This window comes from Malaclemys terrapin, chromosome 3, assembly GCF_027887155.1.
Source record: "Malaclemys terrapin pileata isolate rMalTer1 chromosome 3, rMalTer1.hap1, whole genome shotgun sequence".
Lineage (NCBI taxonomy): Eukaryota > Metazoa > Chordata > Testudines > Emydidae > Malaclemys > Malaclemys terrapin.
This window is the reverse complement of record NC_071507.1, coordinates 59,370,365-59,389,377: the sequence shown is the minus strand read 5'-3', so window position 1 is coordinate 59,389,377 and position 19,013 is coordinate 59,370,365. Positions and strand designations below refer to the sequence as shown.

Sequence of the window (19,013 nt, the reverse complement as noted above, 5' to 3'; positions counted from 1 at the left end):
CCTTTTCATCCTTAGGACTTCTAAAACTCTTTGCTGACTATGTACAGAATCACTTACCCAGAACTACAGGGCAGCCAACTCTGAGACAGTGTGTTTACCAATATGCAACAAAGTTATGTAACCATTTATTAAGTGGGGCGCTTCAGCTGAAACTGAAGGGGAATTTTATGTAGGCAGAATGTAAATATCCAATTTGGAATTTGGCCAGGGATACCCCTGAGTCATGGAAAAGACTAGGGGATTTGTAATGGCCAAGAGAGGTCAGGGCCTTAGTGTTACATCTCAACATTGACTGCAACAGCTGGATGAATCTGTCAGTATGAAACTGTTGGCTGCCTCATCTACTCTGTGATGAGTTTTGTATTACAAATGTTTGAAACAATAACAAAGAAAAGTAATTACATTGAAGAAATGCACAGGATCTACAAGGCCAAATGCCCAACCCGTTCCTGTTCCTTTTCCCAGGTTTTATGAGGTTTCCTGTTAATCTTTAAAAGGTTTAAAGAAAAAAAAAATCTTTGGCTTGTGTTCTATTAGCTCAAATGATGTCCGTGCAGTAGGTGTCATACTAGTTATCAGGGTTTTTGATCAGTGAGATACACAAGGGTGTGAGTGGCTAACTGCGCACAACCATCACATCTTCACCATAGTGTTTACATAGGTGATTTAAAATGCACTTTTTTCTTCAGTCAACATGCATCAGGCAATGAATGTATTTACCCTGTGGAATAGTTCCCCAAGGAAGGTGGAGGAAGTGTCATTGTATGGACCAATTAAAACTACTTTGCACTAATTACTAGGAAATATACCAGTTCTTCACTAATTCAGGGAAGAGATTGTAACACATTAAATGTGACTTAACAGGTCTCTATCCTTCAAAGTCTGTGTGGAAAATTCTGTTCTCTGTTGCACCGATAAAAATCTAAAGTAAATTCACTGAACTAATTGAGTTAGAGAAGGATTATGTTCCCATTAGTGCTGGTGTCAATCCAGTGTAACTATACTAAATTGAGAGGAATTAGGGCCAGATTCTGATCTGTTACACTGTTGCAAATCTGGTGTAGCTGACTAGAATTGGTGCCAATTTCTGATTTCACTTATGCCTGTGTAAAGGTGGAATAACTCCTTTAATTCACTTGACAGATTAGAATTCTTTTGGGTTTCTACCAATGTGAGAGAGCAAAGTTTAGCCCTATGATCCCGAGTTCCGAGAGAGCACGTTGACTATTTAATTTCACTCTGGAAATCTTATTAGCCCTGTTTCTCCTACCCTTTTACATAATATTGTCCAGGGAATTAAAGGTCAGCCAAGGCTTTGTCTTACGTGTGTGCGCCTCAGCAGAGGCGTATGGTAAGTAGGACGCACACAAGGGGATAGAGCTGAGGGGGAAGGAGAGGGCAGTACCCACGCCCCTGGAAACACAGCCTGCCTTTCGAATGGGGCTCAGGCAGCAATAATTCTTTTGCTGTGCCCTTCTCAGCCCACGTTCTGTGGGGTGAGCCAGCTGAGCTGTGTTGGAGCAGGAAGCGATCAAAGAGGTGTGTGCCTGTGTGCTTTGGCACAGTGCAAGCTGTGAATTGCTCTGGCACAGGAATCGCCTCTGAACTCATTCGTATTAAACAGAAGAGCAGAGACCTTAGGGGCTGGGGGTAGGGTGGGGAAGCCGGAAAGGTAGCAGTTGAGACTGCTGTTTCCTGATAACCTTTCCCACACCTAGCTTCCCAGGCAGAGTCTCATCTGAAGGGCTCTGGCCTGAAAAACAAACCTTGAGCAGGGAGGGGAGAGGGGGAAGGGAAATGAGGGGAGGAGGAGGAAGGGTGGGGAAGGGTCACTTGTGCTGAAACAGCACATCTTGATGAGGAGGTTTAATATTAACGGTAACACCCAGCGGCTCCAATTTGAGAAAGGGCTCTGAAGTGATTGGTATGGTCCAAATATGGAGGTAAACATGGGCCTTGTCCCAAAGTGCTTACAACCCAAGATGGTGAAAAACATACAAAAGATAGGGGAGAGGAAGACAGTCTCTCTCTCTCTCTCTCTCTTGTGCTGCAGTTGTATAAATTGATATTGACTGTCCCAGCTGCCCTTCAGCTGCCTGCCCTGGTTACCAGCTTGCTCCTTCTGTGGGAGGGAGGATTGAAGAGCCACAAAGGCAGGTGTCTAAAGTCTCTCTGAGGGAAGGGACCAGTGATGAGCTCCCAAAATCCTAATAACCGGTTCCCTACCAGGTCCTCAGTGGCACTTTTGCAGCGGCGGGGGGGCCCTTCACTCGCTCCGGGTTTTCGGTGCCATTTCGGCGGCGGGTCCTTCACCCAGAGCGAGTGAAGACCCCCTCCCCCGCCGCCGAAGTGCCGCTGAAGACCCGGTAGGGAGCCGCGCGGTGAGTACAGGTCCCATGTGCCTGTCTCCCCCTCCCCCCCACCCATCCAACCCCAACCCACTTCCTGCCCCCAACTGCCCCCCTCAGAACCCGCAACCTATACCGCTCCTTGTCCCCTGACCACCTGCTCCTGAGACCGCCCACCCTAACTGCCCACCAGGACCTCACCCTCACCCAACTCGCCCCCGCTCCCTGTCCCCTGACTGCCCCGACCCCATCCACCACCACCCTGACCAGACCCCTAGAACTCCCACGCCTTCCCCTGTTCCCCTTCTCCTGACCGCCCCCCCGCCAGAACCTCCGCCCCCTCCAACCGCTCCCTGCCCCTTATCCTCCCAGCCCTGGCCCCCTTACCATGCTGCTCAAAGTGGCAGGAGCTGCCCAGAGCGCTGGCGCCCGCGGCCTGGCGCGCTGGGGCTCTGTGAGGAGGGGGGAGGGGCCAGGAGAGCCTCCCCAGCTGGGAGCTCAGGCGGGCTGGACAGGACGGTCCTGCGGGCCGGATGTAGCCCACGGACCGGAGTTTGCCCACCCACCAGCCCCTTTAGCAACCGGTTCTACACCAGCTTCTAAATTTAACAACTGGTTCTTGTGAACCAGTGCAAACCAGCTCCAGCTCACCACTGAAGGGGACCCCTGTAGCCTGTTGGAATGGACCTTGTTAATTGCATGTGCTGGGATACTGCTTTGAGAAGCAGGATCTGGGTGGGACCCAGCTTTTCTCTCGGAAATAAACAAGCGATTAACCAATGCTTGATGAAGGAGAAAGGAAGCAGCAGAGCGCTGTGTGGGGGGGGCTACTGAGAATTCTCTTTGGCAGCAAACTGCTTTCTCCTTGGCAGGTGAGATCTCTGCTTTAGTCCTGAGCTTTGGGAATGGACAGCCAGTCCAGGTGGCAGGGAAGAAGAGAGATACCCAGGCCCAGATTCTCCTCTCATGTACACAAATTTCACACAAGTGTAACACTGTTGACTTAAATGAAGTTGCTTCTGATTTTCACTGGTTGAAGTGAGAGGATAACCAGCCTCCCTAGCCAGGAGCCTTTCAGAGCAGTATTGGTTGCAAAGACGGGAAAGGAAATGGGAGGTGGGGAGAGGGGGAACCTACAGGCATCTGCATTTCAGAGTTACATTGAGAGCCACACTCAAGTGTCTTGTCTATGTCAACCCACTGACAGTTACAGACTTAGATATGCCCCTTCACACACCTGGTGTGTTGTGTGAACACATACGTCTTATGCACACAGAACACATGCATGTACATGTAAGAAATTGCATTGTACATGTGTGCAGGCACGTACCATATGTAATACATGGATATTATGTGCATAGGGCTGACACAGATGCTCACGGCATACACATAAAGGTATGGAAGACCAGATTTGCTTTGTTAATGAGTTCACAAACACACAATCCATTGCTTTCAGTCAATCAAACCAGAAAATATTGCTTCTTTCCCAGTCTCCTCCCACAAGTGAGTTATTTCATTGTACCTTAAAGAAGCTGCTGTTGATCACAAGGAGTCATTCACATGGGTTAGTGAAGCACTAAGGCCACACAGTACTTGCACCTGTGGGAGATGGAATGTGCCTCCTGCACGTGTGGAAAAGCCGGGATCCACACCTGTGTAGGTGACAGTGGTGTTGCTTGCCGAGTATGAACATCCACCAGGTAATACTTGTCGATTGTTTCCCTGCTGTGGAGCTTGCTGAATGGAATTTCTCTTGCATTATGTTGAGCTGACAACACCAGCCAGCTCGTGGAGTTGACTTAATCTCTCTCAGTGAAAACTCAGTCGTCAATGTTCAACACATCCTGCCAGACTCTTTATGTTCCAAGCATGGATTTCTCTAGCACATTGCTTCTGATTTGTCAGTGTGACAAACTAGATTGGACAAAGCACTGGAAAATACACTGTGGAGGAACAGTCCTATACTGTCCCCTGGAGATGGACAAAATGATGGAATAAATCTTCCCTATTTCTGACTTCTATGATTTCATAGCTCTCTGTGGCAGGACTGAGATCTGAAGAGGGATTATTTTATTCATCCCCTCCTGGATGGCTCTGAAGTGGCTTTCAGGACTGCTGATTGTGAGCCTTTGATGGGGCTTCTCTCGCTCTTTCTTTCTCCTCAGCAGGGAGAAGTGCAGACAGAATGTGAAAGCCATCAGTGTAACCCATTTGTAGTTTGCCAAAATGGGGCTGGCACAGAGAATGGGGGCTGAAAAAATAAAGGTTCCTGGGATTTTCTCATGCCAAAATGTAGCTGTCAGGCGATATAAATCACATGTTAGCAATGTGGTCTCACTCGGTTCACTTGTTAACACCATAACAGCTATGGTGTTGGATCCCGTATTGGAAAGGATCACACTATGCTGCTGACAACCCCTCCCTCATCTCTCTGCCGCTTCTCCTCCCTCTCCAATCCCAAAGATACCAGGGCTTTTTATCTGGTTTGGCTTGGGTTGCATTTCAGCATTGCTTACCCTACCACCACCACCTCCCCAGCTCAAACCTTCTCTTGGCCCCTCAGGATGCCAGGGCCAAAGGACACTGGATTGGATCCTATGATGTGTTAGAATCTATGTTTCTTTTACAAAATAAAATAAACCCAGTGTGTGAGGCAATTTTTTTGGTCAGGACCAAGGCTCTGCCATCCCATTTGGGAGTGTCAGAGGCTTGGAATTTTTATTGGCCCCTCTTCTAATTGTGATGAGAAATCTACATGTTAACAGCTCTGGTCTGGTGTGTTGTGGAATTGGGATCCCAGTGCAAAGCATTTGGCACATCCACTGCAGGCCCAGCCTCCTCTGAGCCAAGGATGGCAGTGGGAGAGAGGTCAGAAGAGGGGGTTACACTGTGATCTTTGTAACTAAGATAAACTTGGTGCTTGTGAAATGGGAAAGACAGAGTGAGTGTGTGGGACAGAGATAAGGGGACAACGAGAGAGGAGGGGTAGAGGGAAATGAAAAGACGTGTGTGTATATGAGAGAGGAAAAGGGTCGGAAGCATGAATGAGAGGGTGTGCGCATGGGGAGGGTTCATTTAGTGCACACACAGGCAGAAAGTCACAAAATTAATGTCAACAAACCACCAGGGCCAGATTTGTTTGCAATAAAGGTGGAGGTAATTGTCCAAATGGAAGGACCCTGAAACAAGGAGACCTTACAGAGCGCGATGGGCATATTAACATAATTAATCAAATTCATCCCTAGTTTCTCTTAGTTGCATGTTCTGATTAGAATGCAGCTTGTGGAAAAGTGCCAAATGAGGCTGGAGTGACCAGCAAGAGAAAAGCTTTGCAGAATTTAAACAAAGTCCTTAGTACTAGTATGGAAATATTGTGAAAGGGAGAGACATTCATCTGCTTCAGGTCACCAGCCACTCTGTAGCTCAGGTAGTTGGGAACAAACATTTGCTGGCAGGGCTTTGGAGCAGAGCCTGCAGCTGGAGTGCGGAGCAGCTCCGGAGCAATGGAGCTCCAGGTTTTTGCCTGGCGCTGGAGCAGAGCCAGACCACAACTCCAAAGCCCTGTTTGCTGGGGACAGCTTATTCCAAAATTTTCTGCTGCAGGATTTCTGAACTTTCCTCTGAAGCTTTTGGCATTGATCACTATTGGAGACAGGATACTGGATCAGATGAACCACTTGTCTGATCCAGTATGGCAATCTCTATTTTCCTGTTTTGAATTTACCAAAAAAGAGTAAGGATTGAATTCTCAGTTCAGCTATGGCAACCTGTACCATCAGAGAATTTGGCCCCATGATCTTTGTTGTGCAAGTTCTCAGAGGCTGAAGGCTGGTTGCCCTTTTGCAAGATGAACACCCAGGTCATTTTAAGCACTGACTAAAATGTAACAAAACCATGCTCAGATTGGAAAAGAAATGCTGGCAATTATTTTTGGTTGGGTTCATAAGTATGTTTGCAGGCTGAAATCAGCTGAGGCAGAAACAAGACCATAAACCTTTCTAAGCCATCTTACAGAAACTATTGTGTAAAGTGCCACCAAGACTTCAGAGAATGATCATGACATTGCAAAGGTGAAATACAGACCTGGAAAGGAGCTGCTTCTAGCAGGAATGCTTTCAAGAGCACCTCTAAACAGGGGAAGCCAGGAGCTGCAGGAAGGGGAGGTTGAAATACATGTAACACCATGACCCATTTCTGAAGCAAAATCTGACAAGCTCAAATGAGAAACACAAAATGACCCAACTTACAAGAGCCTGAGCAAGAATTCAATGGATAGTCAGCGGAAAAAGTCCAGATATCGTCTCACATAAAAACATACTAGGACTGTAGAGATGAACTTGCTACCTGTGATGGAATTCTGTACAGAGTACATGTCCTATTCTCATGCCACCCAAGGTTGGAAATGCTAAACATACAGTGCTGCAGTGTCCATTTGAGGCCTTATCTACACTACGGGGGAAGATTGATCTAAGTTACGCAACTTCAGTTACGTGAATAGTGTACCTGAAGTTGATGTACTTGGATCTGCTTACTGCGGGGTCCACGCTACACAATGTCGATGGGAGATGCTCTCCTATCGACTCCCCTTGCACTTCTTGTTCAGGTGGTGTACAGGAGTCGACGGAGTGATCTGCGGTTGATTTAGTGGGTCTTCACTAGACCTGCTAAATCGACTGCCAATGCATTGATCGCTGCACGTTGATGCCCCGGTAAGTGTAGACAAGCCCAGAGTATTGAGAAGTTTAAGTACAGAGCTTGAGATCATCTCCTCCTCCCTCGAGTTTGAGATATCTTCTTCTGCCATCAGAGGGAAGGTGTCTCAATATGACAACTGCAAGCAATGGAGAAGTATCACCCTCAGTCCAATTTATTGTCATCATTGGTAATTTGTATTGAAGTAGCACTTATTGACACCAGTCAAGGATCGGGACTCTAGTATGCTAGGCACTGTACATATATGTGGTAAAAAGACAGTCCCTCCCCAAAGAGGTTGCAGTGTAGGTTGTGACAAGACATAACAGGCGGAACTGTTTGAGATTCTTGGTTTCAGGAATCATTGAGTGAAACCTATGGCCTGTGCTTATGCGGGTAGTCAGATTAAATAGTCATAAAGGCCCTTCTAGCCTTAAAATCTATAAAAAATCAGGACTGGCCTTAGTCCAATATTGGAACAAACTAATTTGAATTTGGTGAGGAAGAGGATCTTGTATTGGACTGTACCACTGTAATAAGACATTGCAAATCTCAGTTTGTTCCCCATAGGATTCCAGGTGAGTTAACAGATAATGGCCAAGAATGCAGGAGGGATACATTCTGGTAATTCTCTTCAATGTCAGCCCATGTACACCATGTCAAGTCCTTCCCATGCACAGTCAGAAAGGGTTAGTAGAAAAAGCTACATAAGTAGCAAAGAACTTGATTTAAAAGAAGAGCCCTGCTGTGCTGAAAAGATTCCACAGACAGCATTGTTAGAATGTCCCAACACACCTTGCAGGAGTTTACTAGGATCACAGTTTCAGAGTATACGAAATTCTGTTCACCTAAATCCTACAGTTCCAATCGAATGAATTATTCTTTCTGTCCTAAAAAGCACTGATGGGCAGAGTTAGTGGGCCCTACGATGTTCCACCTGGAGGCGGCTACATTTTAGAGATGGGTGAAGGGATCCCTAAACACAGTCCTTAATATGCAGCCAGATTCTTCAAGATAACCATTGGGTATTTTAATTTTCTCCCACATTATTTTTCCTGTATTCATGTAATGTAACACTTCTTCAGAGAGGTGCTGCCTTTTATTGGTGAGAAATTCCCTTTTGTTCTGCTTGTGCTGGACTTTAAATGTCATCATAAAACAATGGCGGCCGATCACCAGATCCAGATTTCACAATTCGTTGACTGTTCCCCAAATCATTGGACATAGTATGGTTTTTAATCCCACAAAAAACTGTTTTATGTTCCCTGCTCATTCCTCCTCTTCTCTCCCTCTTGTTTTCCTGGGTTGCAGCCATTTTGAATGCAGGCCATCTTCCCTTTTGGCCCAGAGAACTGGACTGGAAATATTTGAACCTCAAATCCAGCTCCAATAGGTTTTAATGTTGTATCATCAAAATTCAGTCTGTCCGTAAAAAGGCCCACATAAAAGGAAATTAACTGAACATATCCCACCCTCAGTAAGTAAAATAAAAAAAAAATGGAAAACTGAGTGCAATGTAAGGAATAGTAACTAGATATATATTTTTAACCTCTCTCTGAGGCTGTCCTGGCAAATGTCTCTTTAATCTGTATTTCACTGGAGCACTTGCAGCTTGAAGTGCTTTTGAGAGCCAGGCAGCTGAGCTGTGTTGTACACGAGCCTGTTGGCATGAATCTCTGGAACCAAACCCTCCATCCAAGACATGGAAGAAGAGTTACTACATTTCTGTAGAGAAATCACCACAACAGATAGAAGAGGGGTTTTTCCCTCCCCCTTTGTTCCAACAGAACTTCTCTTCTTCCCCCAGATGCTCCCTGGGCATCCAGGCATGAGGGCTTCCTCACCTAGCTCTGTCCCTGTTCTAGATGACGCTATTCAAGGTCCTTACTGCTTCTGCATTCTCCCACCTCCTCCTTTTTGGTTCCTTTTTCCTCTAGTGGATGGCCACTGTCACTGCACTCACACTAGAGCCAGCAGTCTCACTCCGTGACTAGTCCTACTCTGAAAACAGGCCAGTGTGATGTGTTCACGAGCACATCCGATATAACCTTCTGAAATCTCTTCAGAGCCTGAGGTGCTTGTTATGGCCACTCTCCCAGGCAGTGAGATTCTTAAGGTGCCTTCCATGAGAATTCCATATTGGAACGGGCAAATGGTTCATGTGGTCCAGTGTCTTATCTCTGGGTCAGATCCTGTGCTTTCCTCTGCAGTTATAGAAGTCCTTTGCCCTGCCACTGCAGAAAGGAGTAGAGAGAGGCAGGATTTTGAGAACCTTTTAGAGAACAACGTGTGCCTCAACATGAGGGGCTTTTGAGTGGCTGGACAAGGGAAGGAAGGTAAGTAAGGCTGATATATCCATGACTATGCAATTTCACTGGCTTTCCTCCCTCACTGACGGAGAGCACAGCTGCCACAGGAGTGATTGCACACTGCATTGAAGGCCAACGAGTGGCTTTGCTGCTGCTCTGCATCCAGTAGGGGAGGTTTTCCTCCTCCACTGTGGAGGTGTCCCCACTTGCAACCTTGCCATTTGGGCTGTGAGCCTGGAGTCTAGGATTTGGCCTTCTGACAATGGTCCATGCTGGTTGTTTCAGAGGAAGGAGTAGCCCACTCTCTCTAACTGTTGTTCAATGGAAGCAGATTCCTTCCTGATCCTCAACTGGTGAGCAAGTTATGCCCTGAAGCATGAAGATTGTAGCTAGGGCAATGACTCTTACTATTGGTTTGCTTTTTAGATTGCAATGGGGAGGGCTGCCTGCATGTGCATGCTTTTTTCCATTGCATCTTCTACCATCCCATTATCTATCTTTTCTGTAAGGAAGCTCATGCTATCAGGATGCAAAATATATAATTAAATGGCAGAACGCTAGGTGGGGCAAAGACAGCAGCATGCACCTTGGTCAGGAGGTCGGACTAGATGACCATAAAGGTCCCTTGAGGCCTTATAATCTATGAATCTATGCCTGATGAATGGAACACCCACAAAAGGTATCTAAAAGGGTGTCATAAGGAGGAGGGAGAGAACTTGTTCACCTTAGCCTCTAAGGATAGAACCAGAAACAATGGGTTTAAACTGCAGCAAGGGAGGTCTAGGTTGGACATTAGGAAAAAGTTCCTAACTGTCAGGGTGGTTAAACACTGGAACAAATTGCCTAGGGAGGTTGTGGAATCTCTGTCTCTGGAGATATTTAAGAGTAGGTTAGATAAATGTCTATCAGGGATGGTCTAGACAGTATTTGGTCCTGCCATGCGGGCAGGGGACTGGACTCGATGACCTCTCGAGGTCCCTTCCAGTCCTAGAATCTATGAATCTATGAAAAGCAACTTTCACAGGTGGCAAGTTACAGCATCCTACCCTTAGGGTGTGTTCACTTAATGAGTATTCTGATGTCATGTTTGTCTTGTCTTTTACTGGTTGAGTGTGCTGTCATTCAGTATGGTATTGGGGGAGTGTCTGTGAAAACCACACAACTAGCTATCTCTCAACTTGCTCTTGTACATGAATTAAGCTTCATAAGAGAACTCCTACTGTTTATCTTATTAGCCTCCAGTTTCTTGCAATGATGATTTTCTCAGGACTTAGCTAAGACTGGCCAGCTCACTTCACATGTGTATTGCAACCCCAGCAGCTCTTCTTCCGAATCTGGAAACTCTGATTTCCTCCCTGACCCTCCCACTCATCCCAAACACTTGACCTCTAACAGCATTCCTTTGCTAGTCTTATGACCTTCCATGTAGTTTCTCTCTCCCTCTCCACCCAAGAATATGATTCTGGTTGCTGCTTATAGAACTCCTTGTCTCGCTTGGCTGCCCCCTTGGTTGGAAACTCACCCTAAATATTTCCACATGGCTTGTGCTCTTCATGCACAGCTAACATTTTTTTTTCTTTTTAAACATTTTTGAAAAGAATAAAAATCCCCCAGCTTATTCTACCTTCTGCTGCTGGCAGTGACCTAGCCTTGTTACTGTTTGCGTTTCTTTTGTACCTTTCTGCCGCTGAAGTCTCTGCGGACCTTTAAATCTGTCAGCAGCCACTACCAGGCTCAGTATGCAATTTAGCTCACTGTTTTCACAAGTTTCCCAGCCCTGAAAGCTTTCCAAATGAGCCATTGTGGGGCTGAATTAAAGAAGTATTGTCTCTGCATTGGGCGAGCTTAGCATGGGTGTTGCATTTACAGTTCTATTAGCCTCACAATGTCATCTTGTTATAGGACTCCTGAACACTTTCTCCTTCAAATAAATATATATATAAACACACACAAAAATCTGTCTGAAACATTGTTTGAAACTGTGAGGAGGAGTGGATGGTCTTTGTACCACACACGCACAACTCTTGTTCAAGCACACACCTCTGCCGCTTGTCTTCTATGATCAGCTCAGCTGGACCAAACAAAGCAAAATATGTTGGTGTGCTCTTTGGAATATTATTATTTATATCCCACCAGACCTACGGACTTCAACTGAGATTAGAGCCCCATTTTGCTAAGCGCTTAACGTACACCATAAAAGACAGTCCCTGCCCTGAAGAGTTTGCCGTCTAAATAGCCTGGGAAAAGGGGAGTATTATCATCCCCTTGCAGAAGGGGAACTGAGGCACAGAGCTCAAGTGGCATGCACAGAGTCCCACTGGAAACCTGTGGTAGAACTGGGAATTGAACTTCTGAATCCAGTGTAGTTTACTAATGACAAGGTAATCCTTCCTCTCACAAAAATACTGTGCCAAACTTGCTGCTCTCCTCAACAGATGAAGATATTTGCCCAGTTACACTAATGGTGAATTTCTCTCTTTGGAATATGTTGGTTTTTTCAAACATGAAGTTATACTTTTGTCTTTTGGTGGGAACTGGATGGTGCAGGGGAGTGGTAATGGGAAATGGATCCTTTCGCTCCAGGTTGCTGGTTCAAAGCCGGCCTAAAAATCATTGGTAGTTTGGCATAGCTGGCAGTCTCCGGGGTTGTTCTATTGGGGGTTGGTGCAGGACAGTCTTGAAATGTATTGGCAGGGTTGAGCTGGGAGTGGGCAGGATCCAGGTTGGTATTTTGGGCCTGGAAGGAGGTGCATTGACTCTATATAGACTTCTCAGAGAAAGTTTAGTGTCTGCCTTATTTTAGCCAGAGCAATGAGGTTTTTTTCCCTTCAACTGTTTCATGATTCATCACCTTATATCAGGACGCAACACTTCTTATTCATCAAATACAATGATTGCTCTCACCCAGGTAAGCACAGGTGTAATGATAATTCACAAGGGAAGTTAGACACTGTGGTTGCTCGTCACCTCCCTGGGTCTGTTCTGCTCTAACTGGGGGAACCTGTAGCAGAATATGTGAACGTAAATCAGTGGTGAAGGTGATGCAGGCAATACAAATCTTTACAGAGATCAATCGTTACAGGGAGACACTAGGTCCTCTGCTGCTTTAATTGAGGGTGTGGGGCGTGGTTGACGCATGTTCTTTCCACAGTATCGGCAGGTATCAATGCAACTGACTGTGTGTGTTTCATTTAACAATCCCAGGATGAACTGGATCTCACGGATAAGAACAGAGAGGCTATGTTCGCACTCCCTCCAGAGAAGAAGTGGCAGATTTACTGCAGCAAAAAGAAGGTACTATCTTTTGATTGATTTTAAGTAGCTGAATAATAAACTGTGTTTGTAATTAATTGTGTGTGTGTGTGTGTGTGTGTGTGTGTGTACACACACACACACACACACACACACACAGCGTTTACCCATCTAGATCTACACAGAATATGTGGTGGAGTGGTATAAAGGCTTTATTGGCATGAGTTTGGGACAGCTTTCTTATGAGTAGTGAAAGCACAGGTGATTTATGAAGGGCATCCAGAACCAATTAAAGCCTTTATGCCTTACTGAACCATCATGAATTTTTGCATATGCCATGTATGTTTCAGGAAAAAAACTATTTTGGAAGTGTTTTATAGAATTTTAAAAAACTTTTATTACTTTAGTTATCATGGATCCAATCATAGAAGGCTGAGTGGAAAGTACATTTTTAGGAACCTCTTAAGATCTCTTAATATATATGTAATTATGTTGCTGTTGTAAAGTTTGATATCTCCAGGCCCTCCAGAGCAAGTAGGAGGCAGTGTATATTCTATTTGACAGAGAGAGATCAGTTCATGTGAGTTTCTAGGGGTAACTTCCTCATTCAAATAAACAGGAAGGTTTTGAAATTGCTGTCAAAGAAGAGAGAGACTAGAAGGATAAGGACTTATAGCTGATACCTACATTAATTCCCACAGGCTTTTTCACTAGAAAAATAGGGGGTTGGGAGAGATGGCTGGATTTTTTTTCCTCACCTTTGGGAAACCTGTAAGAGCGAGAGACTTCCAGGAGTAGAGCATTGGATATTATTGTGGTCCCCAAGAAATAAAGAAGCATTTCCCTGGTGATCTAGCACATGTTGGTTAAAGAGAAATGCCTGGAAAAAGCAACTTTGGTGTGTGTTACTTCTTAAGCTTGTGTTAGTCACACCAGGAGCTCTTAGCTTTTTGTCTTCTGGAGGCTGGTCCACAAGAGGATAACATTCTGATTCTATCTGACAGCAGAGTGGCCTCAAACAGTAGATTCATGATTTTAGCACTGAAGAGGCCAGATTCAAAGTTTGCAGATGACCCAACTGAGATCATATTTGCCCTGCTGCTGTCTGCAACTTATTTTTTTCTGTGAATACGTTGACGGCTTCAGTACCTGGGGATGTCAATCTGGACTCTTTTCTTGGCACTAAAATTACAATGGAATTAAAAAAAAAAAAAAAATCTCAAACCAAGAGATGTTTTGCATATGGGCAGCTCTCAGCTGAACCTACCTTAACCCAGGAAAAGTTGTTGATGATGAATAATGTATTAGTAACTGAATGCTAGCAGTAATCCAGGGGAAGTACCGAAGAACCTCTTTGGCTCTGAGAATTCCATACACCTATTCTGTTTGGTGGTTTGCATTATCCTTCCTGCTGGTGCATAGAGTTTGCATGTGGAGAGAAGGCTCCTGTGATTAATGTCTGCCTTACGTTTTTGCTGGCAGACTCATCTGGCTTTCTCAGTTCTAGTGGGAGAGGATCTATTTGTAGTCATCTTAGAGAACCACACATTCCATCTCCTGGACCTGCCAGCTTTGGCAGGAAGTTGCAGACTTTAATGTATTTAATATGTTGGTTGGATTCACTACATTACACTTTTTTAAGGCAGTAGATTTGATATAAGAATTCTGAAGACCTCCGGAGTTAAAGGGGCCGCACACTGGAAAATCTTTATGCTGCACATACAGTGCAACATCACTTATCCAAACTCTAGGTATCTGAAATGCCCTGTTAACTGAAAAAAGGTCCTGATGCCAGGTGTCCTTTAATTACATTGCAAATACTCTCAATTATCTGATGTTCTTTGCTTTTCCCTCCATGACCCTCCTGTCTCTCCCTAAGGACAGTCAGAATATCAGTGCTGATCTCTCTCTTCCTCTCTCTGGCTGTCAGTATCTAATCTAATCTATCTATCCTACAATGACAAAAGTTTCCCAGGTGTCTTGCAATACAGAGAGAAAGAAGTTGCAAATTCTTTGTGGGAGGGACAATCTAATATTAGACATGAAGGGCTCAATTCTCTAATGTAAAGCACCCCTGTCAGGAACTCAGAATATGCCCTGCAAGGTGCTGAGTACTCTCCATTCCCATTAGTTTCATTTAAATCAAGATGGAGTGTTTTAGGTATTGTGACAGCAAGACAGAGATGCTCTAGGAATTATTTTGGGGGAAGTTCCATGGCCTGTTATGCAGGAGGTGAGACTAAATGATCACAGTGGTCCCTTCTGGCCTCGGAATCTATGAATCAAGAGTTGAGGGCATTCGACACCTTGCAGGAGGAGTGAGCAGTCAGTTCTGAGTGGGTTGTGTACTCTGAAATGGAAGTGTTAAGAAGTAAAAATTGAGGGGACCATTCACATACATTAATCCAAGATGCCATTTCCAGTCTAAAATGAATGGAAAGTCAAAGTTCCCGAATTTGCCTCAGATTGTGGGACCCACTGACTGTCTTACGTAAATAAATGCCCTTTACAAAAATGTGGCTCGTGCATCGCTAAAGTCACTTTGTTCATTTGTCTTGACAATTGTAGTTTATATTTAATTATTTATAGTGATGATTGCTAAGGTGCTCGTGGAAGGTCATTGCGGTACACTCAGAACTCATTACAGCCTGCCTTTCATGTCATATCATTGTAGAGAAATGGGGAAAGGCAAACTTAAAAAAATATATATATTATAGGCCTGAGCCAAACCTCACAAACCCATGCACTGCAGGACTTGAAGACATTCAAATCTGGATCCAAATATTTTGGTTTTGGAGCCGGTCTCTTATTTCAGATAACTGCCGATTAGCAAATTTCTATGGCATTTGTGTAACTAACCCCACTCTGGCTATCCTTGACCTTTTGAAATTAGGATCTTTAGTACTAAACGCCGATCCTCCACCCCTTGAGCTAAAGGAGTAGAACCTCTACCTCGTTGCTGTAGTGACTCTTATACTCTTTTGTGGGACTACCACTGGAGGTAGACAAAGACCCACTCGACCCTGGCATGAAACATTTGAATCTTTCTCATGCCTTTGCATCTGCTCCTTCAGAGCGTTATGTGGTGATCGAGTCAGAGCTGATGCTAACACACAGGACTGTCTTCATTTGTATTGGAATGAATCATGATTCAGTCTCCCTTGAAGCTCTTCTGACCCAAATACCAAACTCTTGACTTAGGTCCGAATGTTGTCCCCTCTCTCTACTGTGAACATCCACTGGTGTTAAAGGGGGATGTATGTATTGACGGATTGCATTTTATGATACTCTCAACCCATTCATATAGCATATGCTGCCTTTGTTCAGTGTGTGCATCTCATCTGCACATCAGTGGAAGTCAGGACTGCTGTAGACTATTGACCCAATTCTGTAATCCCTACACATATAAAACACACACTCCTGCTGAATTTCCTGGGAATTACTTGTTTACAGGAATTGCAGATCAGGCTCTGTATAGTGCAATCAGATTATATTTTAAGCAGCAAACTTTCTGGTACCACCAATGCTTAGAAAAATGTTAGCATTAATTTTTTTTCAGGTTTTAGAACATTTTATTTGCATATTAAAAAAAATTGTGCATTCCAATAATTAAAATCATTTGAACAAAAAAGGGCACTCGATTAACTGCATTTTATAGTTCGCAGGACCTTGAAACAGCTTTGCATTTATTTGTGTGTTGTTGCTTCACCAGAAGACCTATGTGCACGTGTTTGTTTGAAAAGGTTAATATTAATTTTAAAAAGTCATTGGTTAAATTATTTGACTGTTACTTGGCCAGCTCTTATTAGGATTCTGTAAGGGCTAGATGGTGTGAATTGCTGAGAAACCTCAACTCATACTGATTTAGAACATTCTGCACCTCACACAATCCGGTTTTAATGTGCCAGTAATAGCCTAGTGCCTTCTGCATAGTCTCAATAACACAAGGCCCTCTTAGACTTCTTATTGCTAGATACACAACTGAGGTTGTTTTCCTTTCACGGCCCTTGCTACCTCCAGAGAGTAATTTGTAAACCTTCAACTAACCAAATTTCAGCGGGAGGATAGTATATTTTATGCACTTGAGTGGATTTTTTTCTTTTCTTTTTGCTTTGAACTAGAATAAAAAACAAATCTGTTTCTCAAAGCTGATCAAACTAGACCTGATCTGTCTGAAAGAAACAGGTATGTTAAACTCTCCTTGGCTGGCTGGCTAGTTGGGGCTGTTTCCTTGTTTGTTTGACTCTTTTGTGATAAAGACGGGTTCTTGGCTGAAGCAAAAGTGTCAGGAAGAAGACTTACCCTGGAGTAACTCCTGTGACTTCAAGAGACTCGCTTCTGATTTATAACAGAGCAGGTGAGGAGTGAGGAGAGAATCAGGGCTTGAGTGTTGAAGGATTATCCAGTCCAGTCTAACTCTGCCAAAGGAGGCACTCTTGTCTGAGAGAACCTGCAGCACTTTTAATCCTCCAAGTGGTGACACTTCCCATGTTGATACCTAATCCTCTAGAGATGGGGAAGCCATTCTTCAGTGACGAAGGGATGACTGAGAAGCCACCTGAAAAAGCTGCCAAGGAGGCATTCTGTGAAATCATGCTGTGCCTGCCAAAAAACATAGCGCTTGAGAGAGAGCAGAATTTGCTCATGACTGCACTGTTCATGGATCATTTATTCCTGCCATCTGTCCATTACTGATTCAGTGAGGGTGACTTTTTTTTTTTTTACCCTACTGCTATCCTTCATGTATATGAAATGTTGTAGTCTAGTAGAGTGAGCCTGAGACTAGGAGAAAGGAGCCCATTGACTCTAAACTTGGCCTTGCCATTGATGTACTGCATAGAACTGATCAAGTCACTTCATGTCCCTATGTCTCAGTTTCCCATCTGTAAAGTGGATATGATGATGCCCACCTATCCTCACTGGTGAGGGCTGAAAGTTGTTCATTATTCATTGTACAGTCCTTTTCTGTATATTGCTGTATATTAGCATCACTAATTCTTATTTGTATATATAAACGTAGAATGTTCTGAGAGAAACTTCACCTATAGTAAAACTAGTCAAGATCATGGAAACGTCCTGTTTTCCCCTCTACAATATGCACCCCTTGTCCAAAGACTACAGCGGTATTTTTTAGCAGAGTCCGCAGATATTCTCAAATCTCAATATTGCTGCTCAGTCTGTCTGGTGTAAAAGTCCATCATCCTGGGGTGTTAATTGGGAAGGGCTGTGTGCTCTTTGCTGACTGTTAGGAGTGAAAGGCACTTAGTGCCTCACAGGGTCAGACCTTTAGTTTTAAACAGTATTTGCTGCTGGCTTTTTATAGCCTTTCAGTGCAGTGTCGCTAAGAGTCCCAGTCTGTGCCCATGCCGTCTGTCTAACGTTAATGAAGAGAATGTCTAAATGTTTAAAAAAGAGTTTCTCTTACCACTCGAGCTTTGCCCTTGTGGTTTGCGTTGTCAGCAGAAATCCTCCATAAAAATGCAGCATGATATTGTGCAGCTGGATGTAGAGCTAGAGGCTTCTGTCCTCCGCCCCCACACCCAGGCCCAGATCCATCCTTAGTCTCATCTCTAGCCGGAGTCCCAAATCCAGCTCCAAACCCAATCCAAACTGTGATTGCTGCTCTAAACCAAGCCCCAGCCTACATACATAGAGTATTTTGTCCTGGGCCATGCATGTGTCATTTTATTCTCTTTTCTGGTGTCTGCTGATTAAATCGGAGCTGTATTTGCAGCTTTTGACATATGTAGGTAAGAGTGGGGGAATAATGACGGTAATGAAATCCGTCCTCCTTAGCCCTTAGGTGAAATCTGGTGACCTGATGGAGGATCCAGCATGTTGTGTTTGCACCCTGATTGGCTGATGCTGAGAAACCAGATAGAATATTACTTGTATTCATTTCTCAGGTTAAAAGTGAGCTGAAAGGCTGTTTCTTCTCAAGGCTCTGAGCTCTTGTCTCCGTGTTTCTCTTGCTACGGCTGATCTCATCACTGATGTTTAAGGCAGAGCAGGGAGCTTTGTGTGTTAGCTACACCATTGTTTGCAGCAAGGGAAAATGTTCATTTCCTTCAGATCCCTCCCTCAAACATCTCTCTTCCATGAGGACATTGAAAGGAAACTCTCTATAGAAGCAGAGAGAGAGAAACAGGACCTTCATCTGGTCTCATGTAGGGACACTAGACACCAGAGGAAGGTCTCACCATTGTGTTGTCTGAATGTGGGTTTTTGCTTTTGTTTTTGTATTTGTATTGTCTGATTCAGATTATGAATCCCTTGGGTCAGGAGTCAGGTCTTCCTTTACGTTTTTACAGTGTCAAGCATGTGGTCAGTGCATAATCAATCATGATGGCTTTCAGTTACGTTGTTTTCAACTCTCTTTTGGAGAGTTTATTTGAAAGTTTGTTCATAGAAT

General features: G+C 44.3%; 1 protein-coding gene across 6 annotated transcripts in view; it reads left to right on the top strand.

The window, feature by feature from the left end:
• DAAM2 (dishevelled associated activator of morphogenesis 2) overlaps nt 1–19,013 on the top strand; it is a 243,644-nt gene that overhangs the window by 112,537 nt on the left and 112,094 nt on the right. For all 6 annotated transcript variants that reach the window (XM_054022484.1, XM_054022485.1, XM_054022487.1 and 3 more), the window contains exon 3: nt 12,554–12,643. In XM_054022484.1, the coding sequence (XP_053878459.1) occupies nt 12,554–12,643 (90 nt within the window). The remainder of the gene's footprint in view (nt 1–12,553; nt 12,644–19,013) is intronic.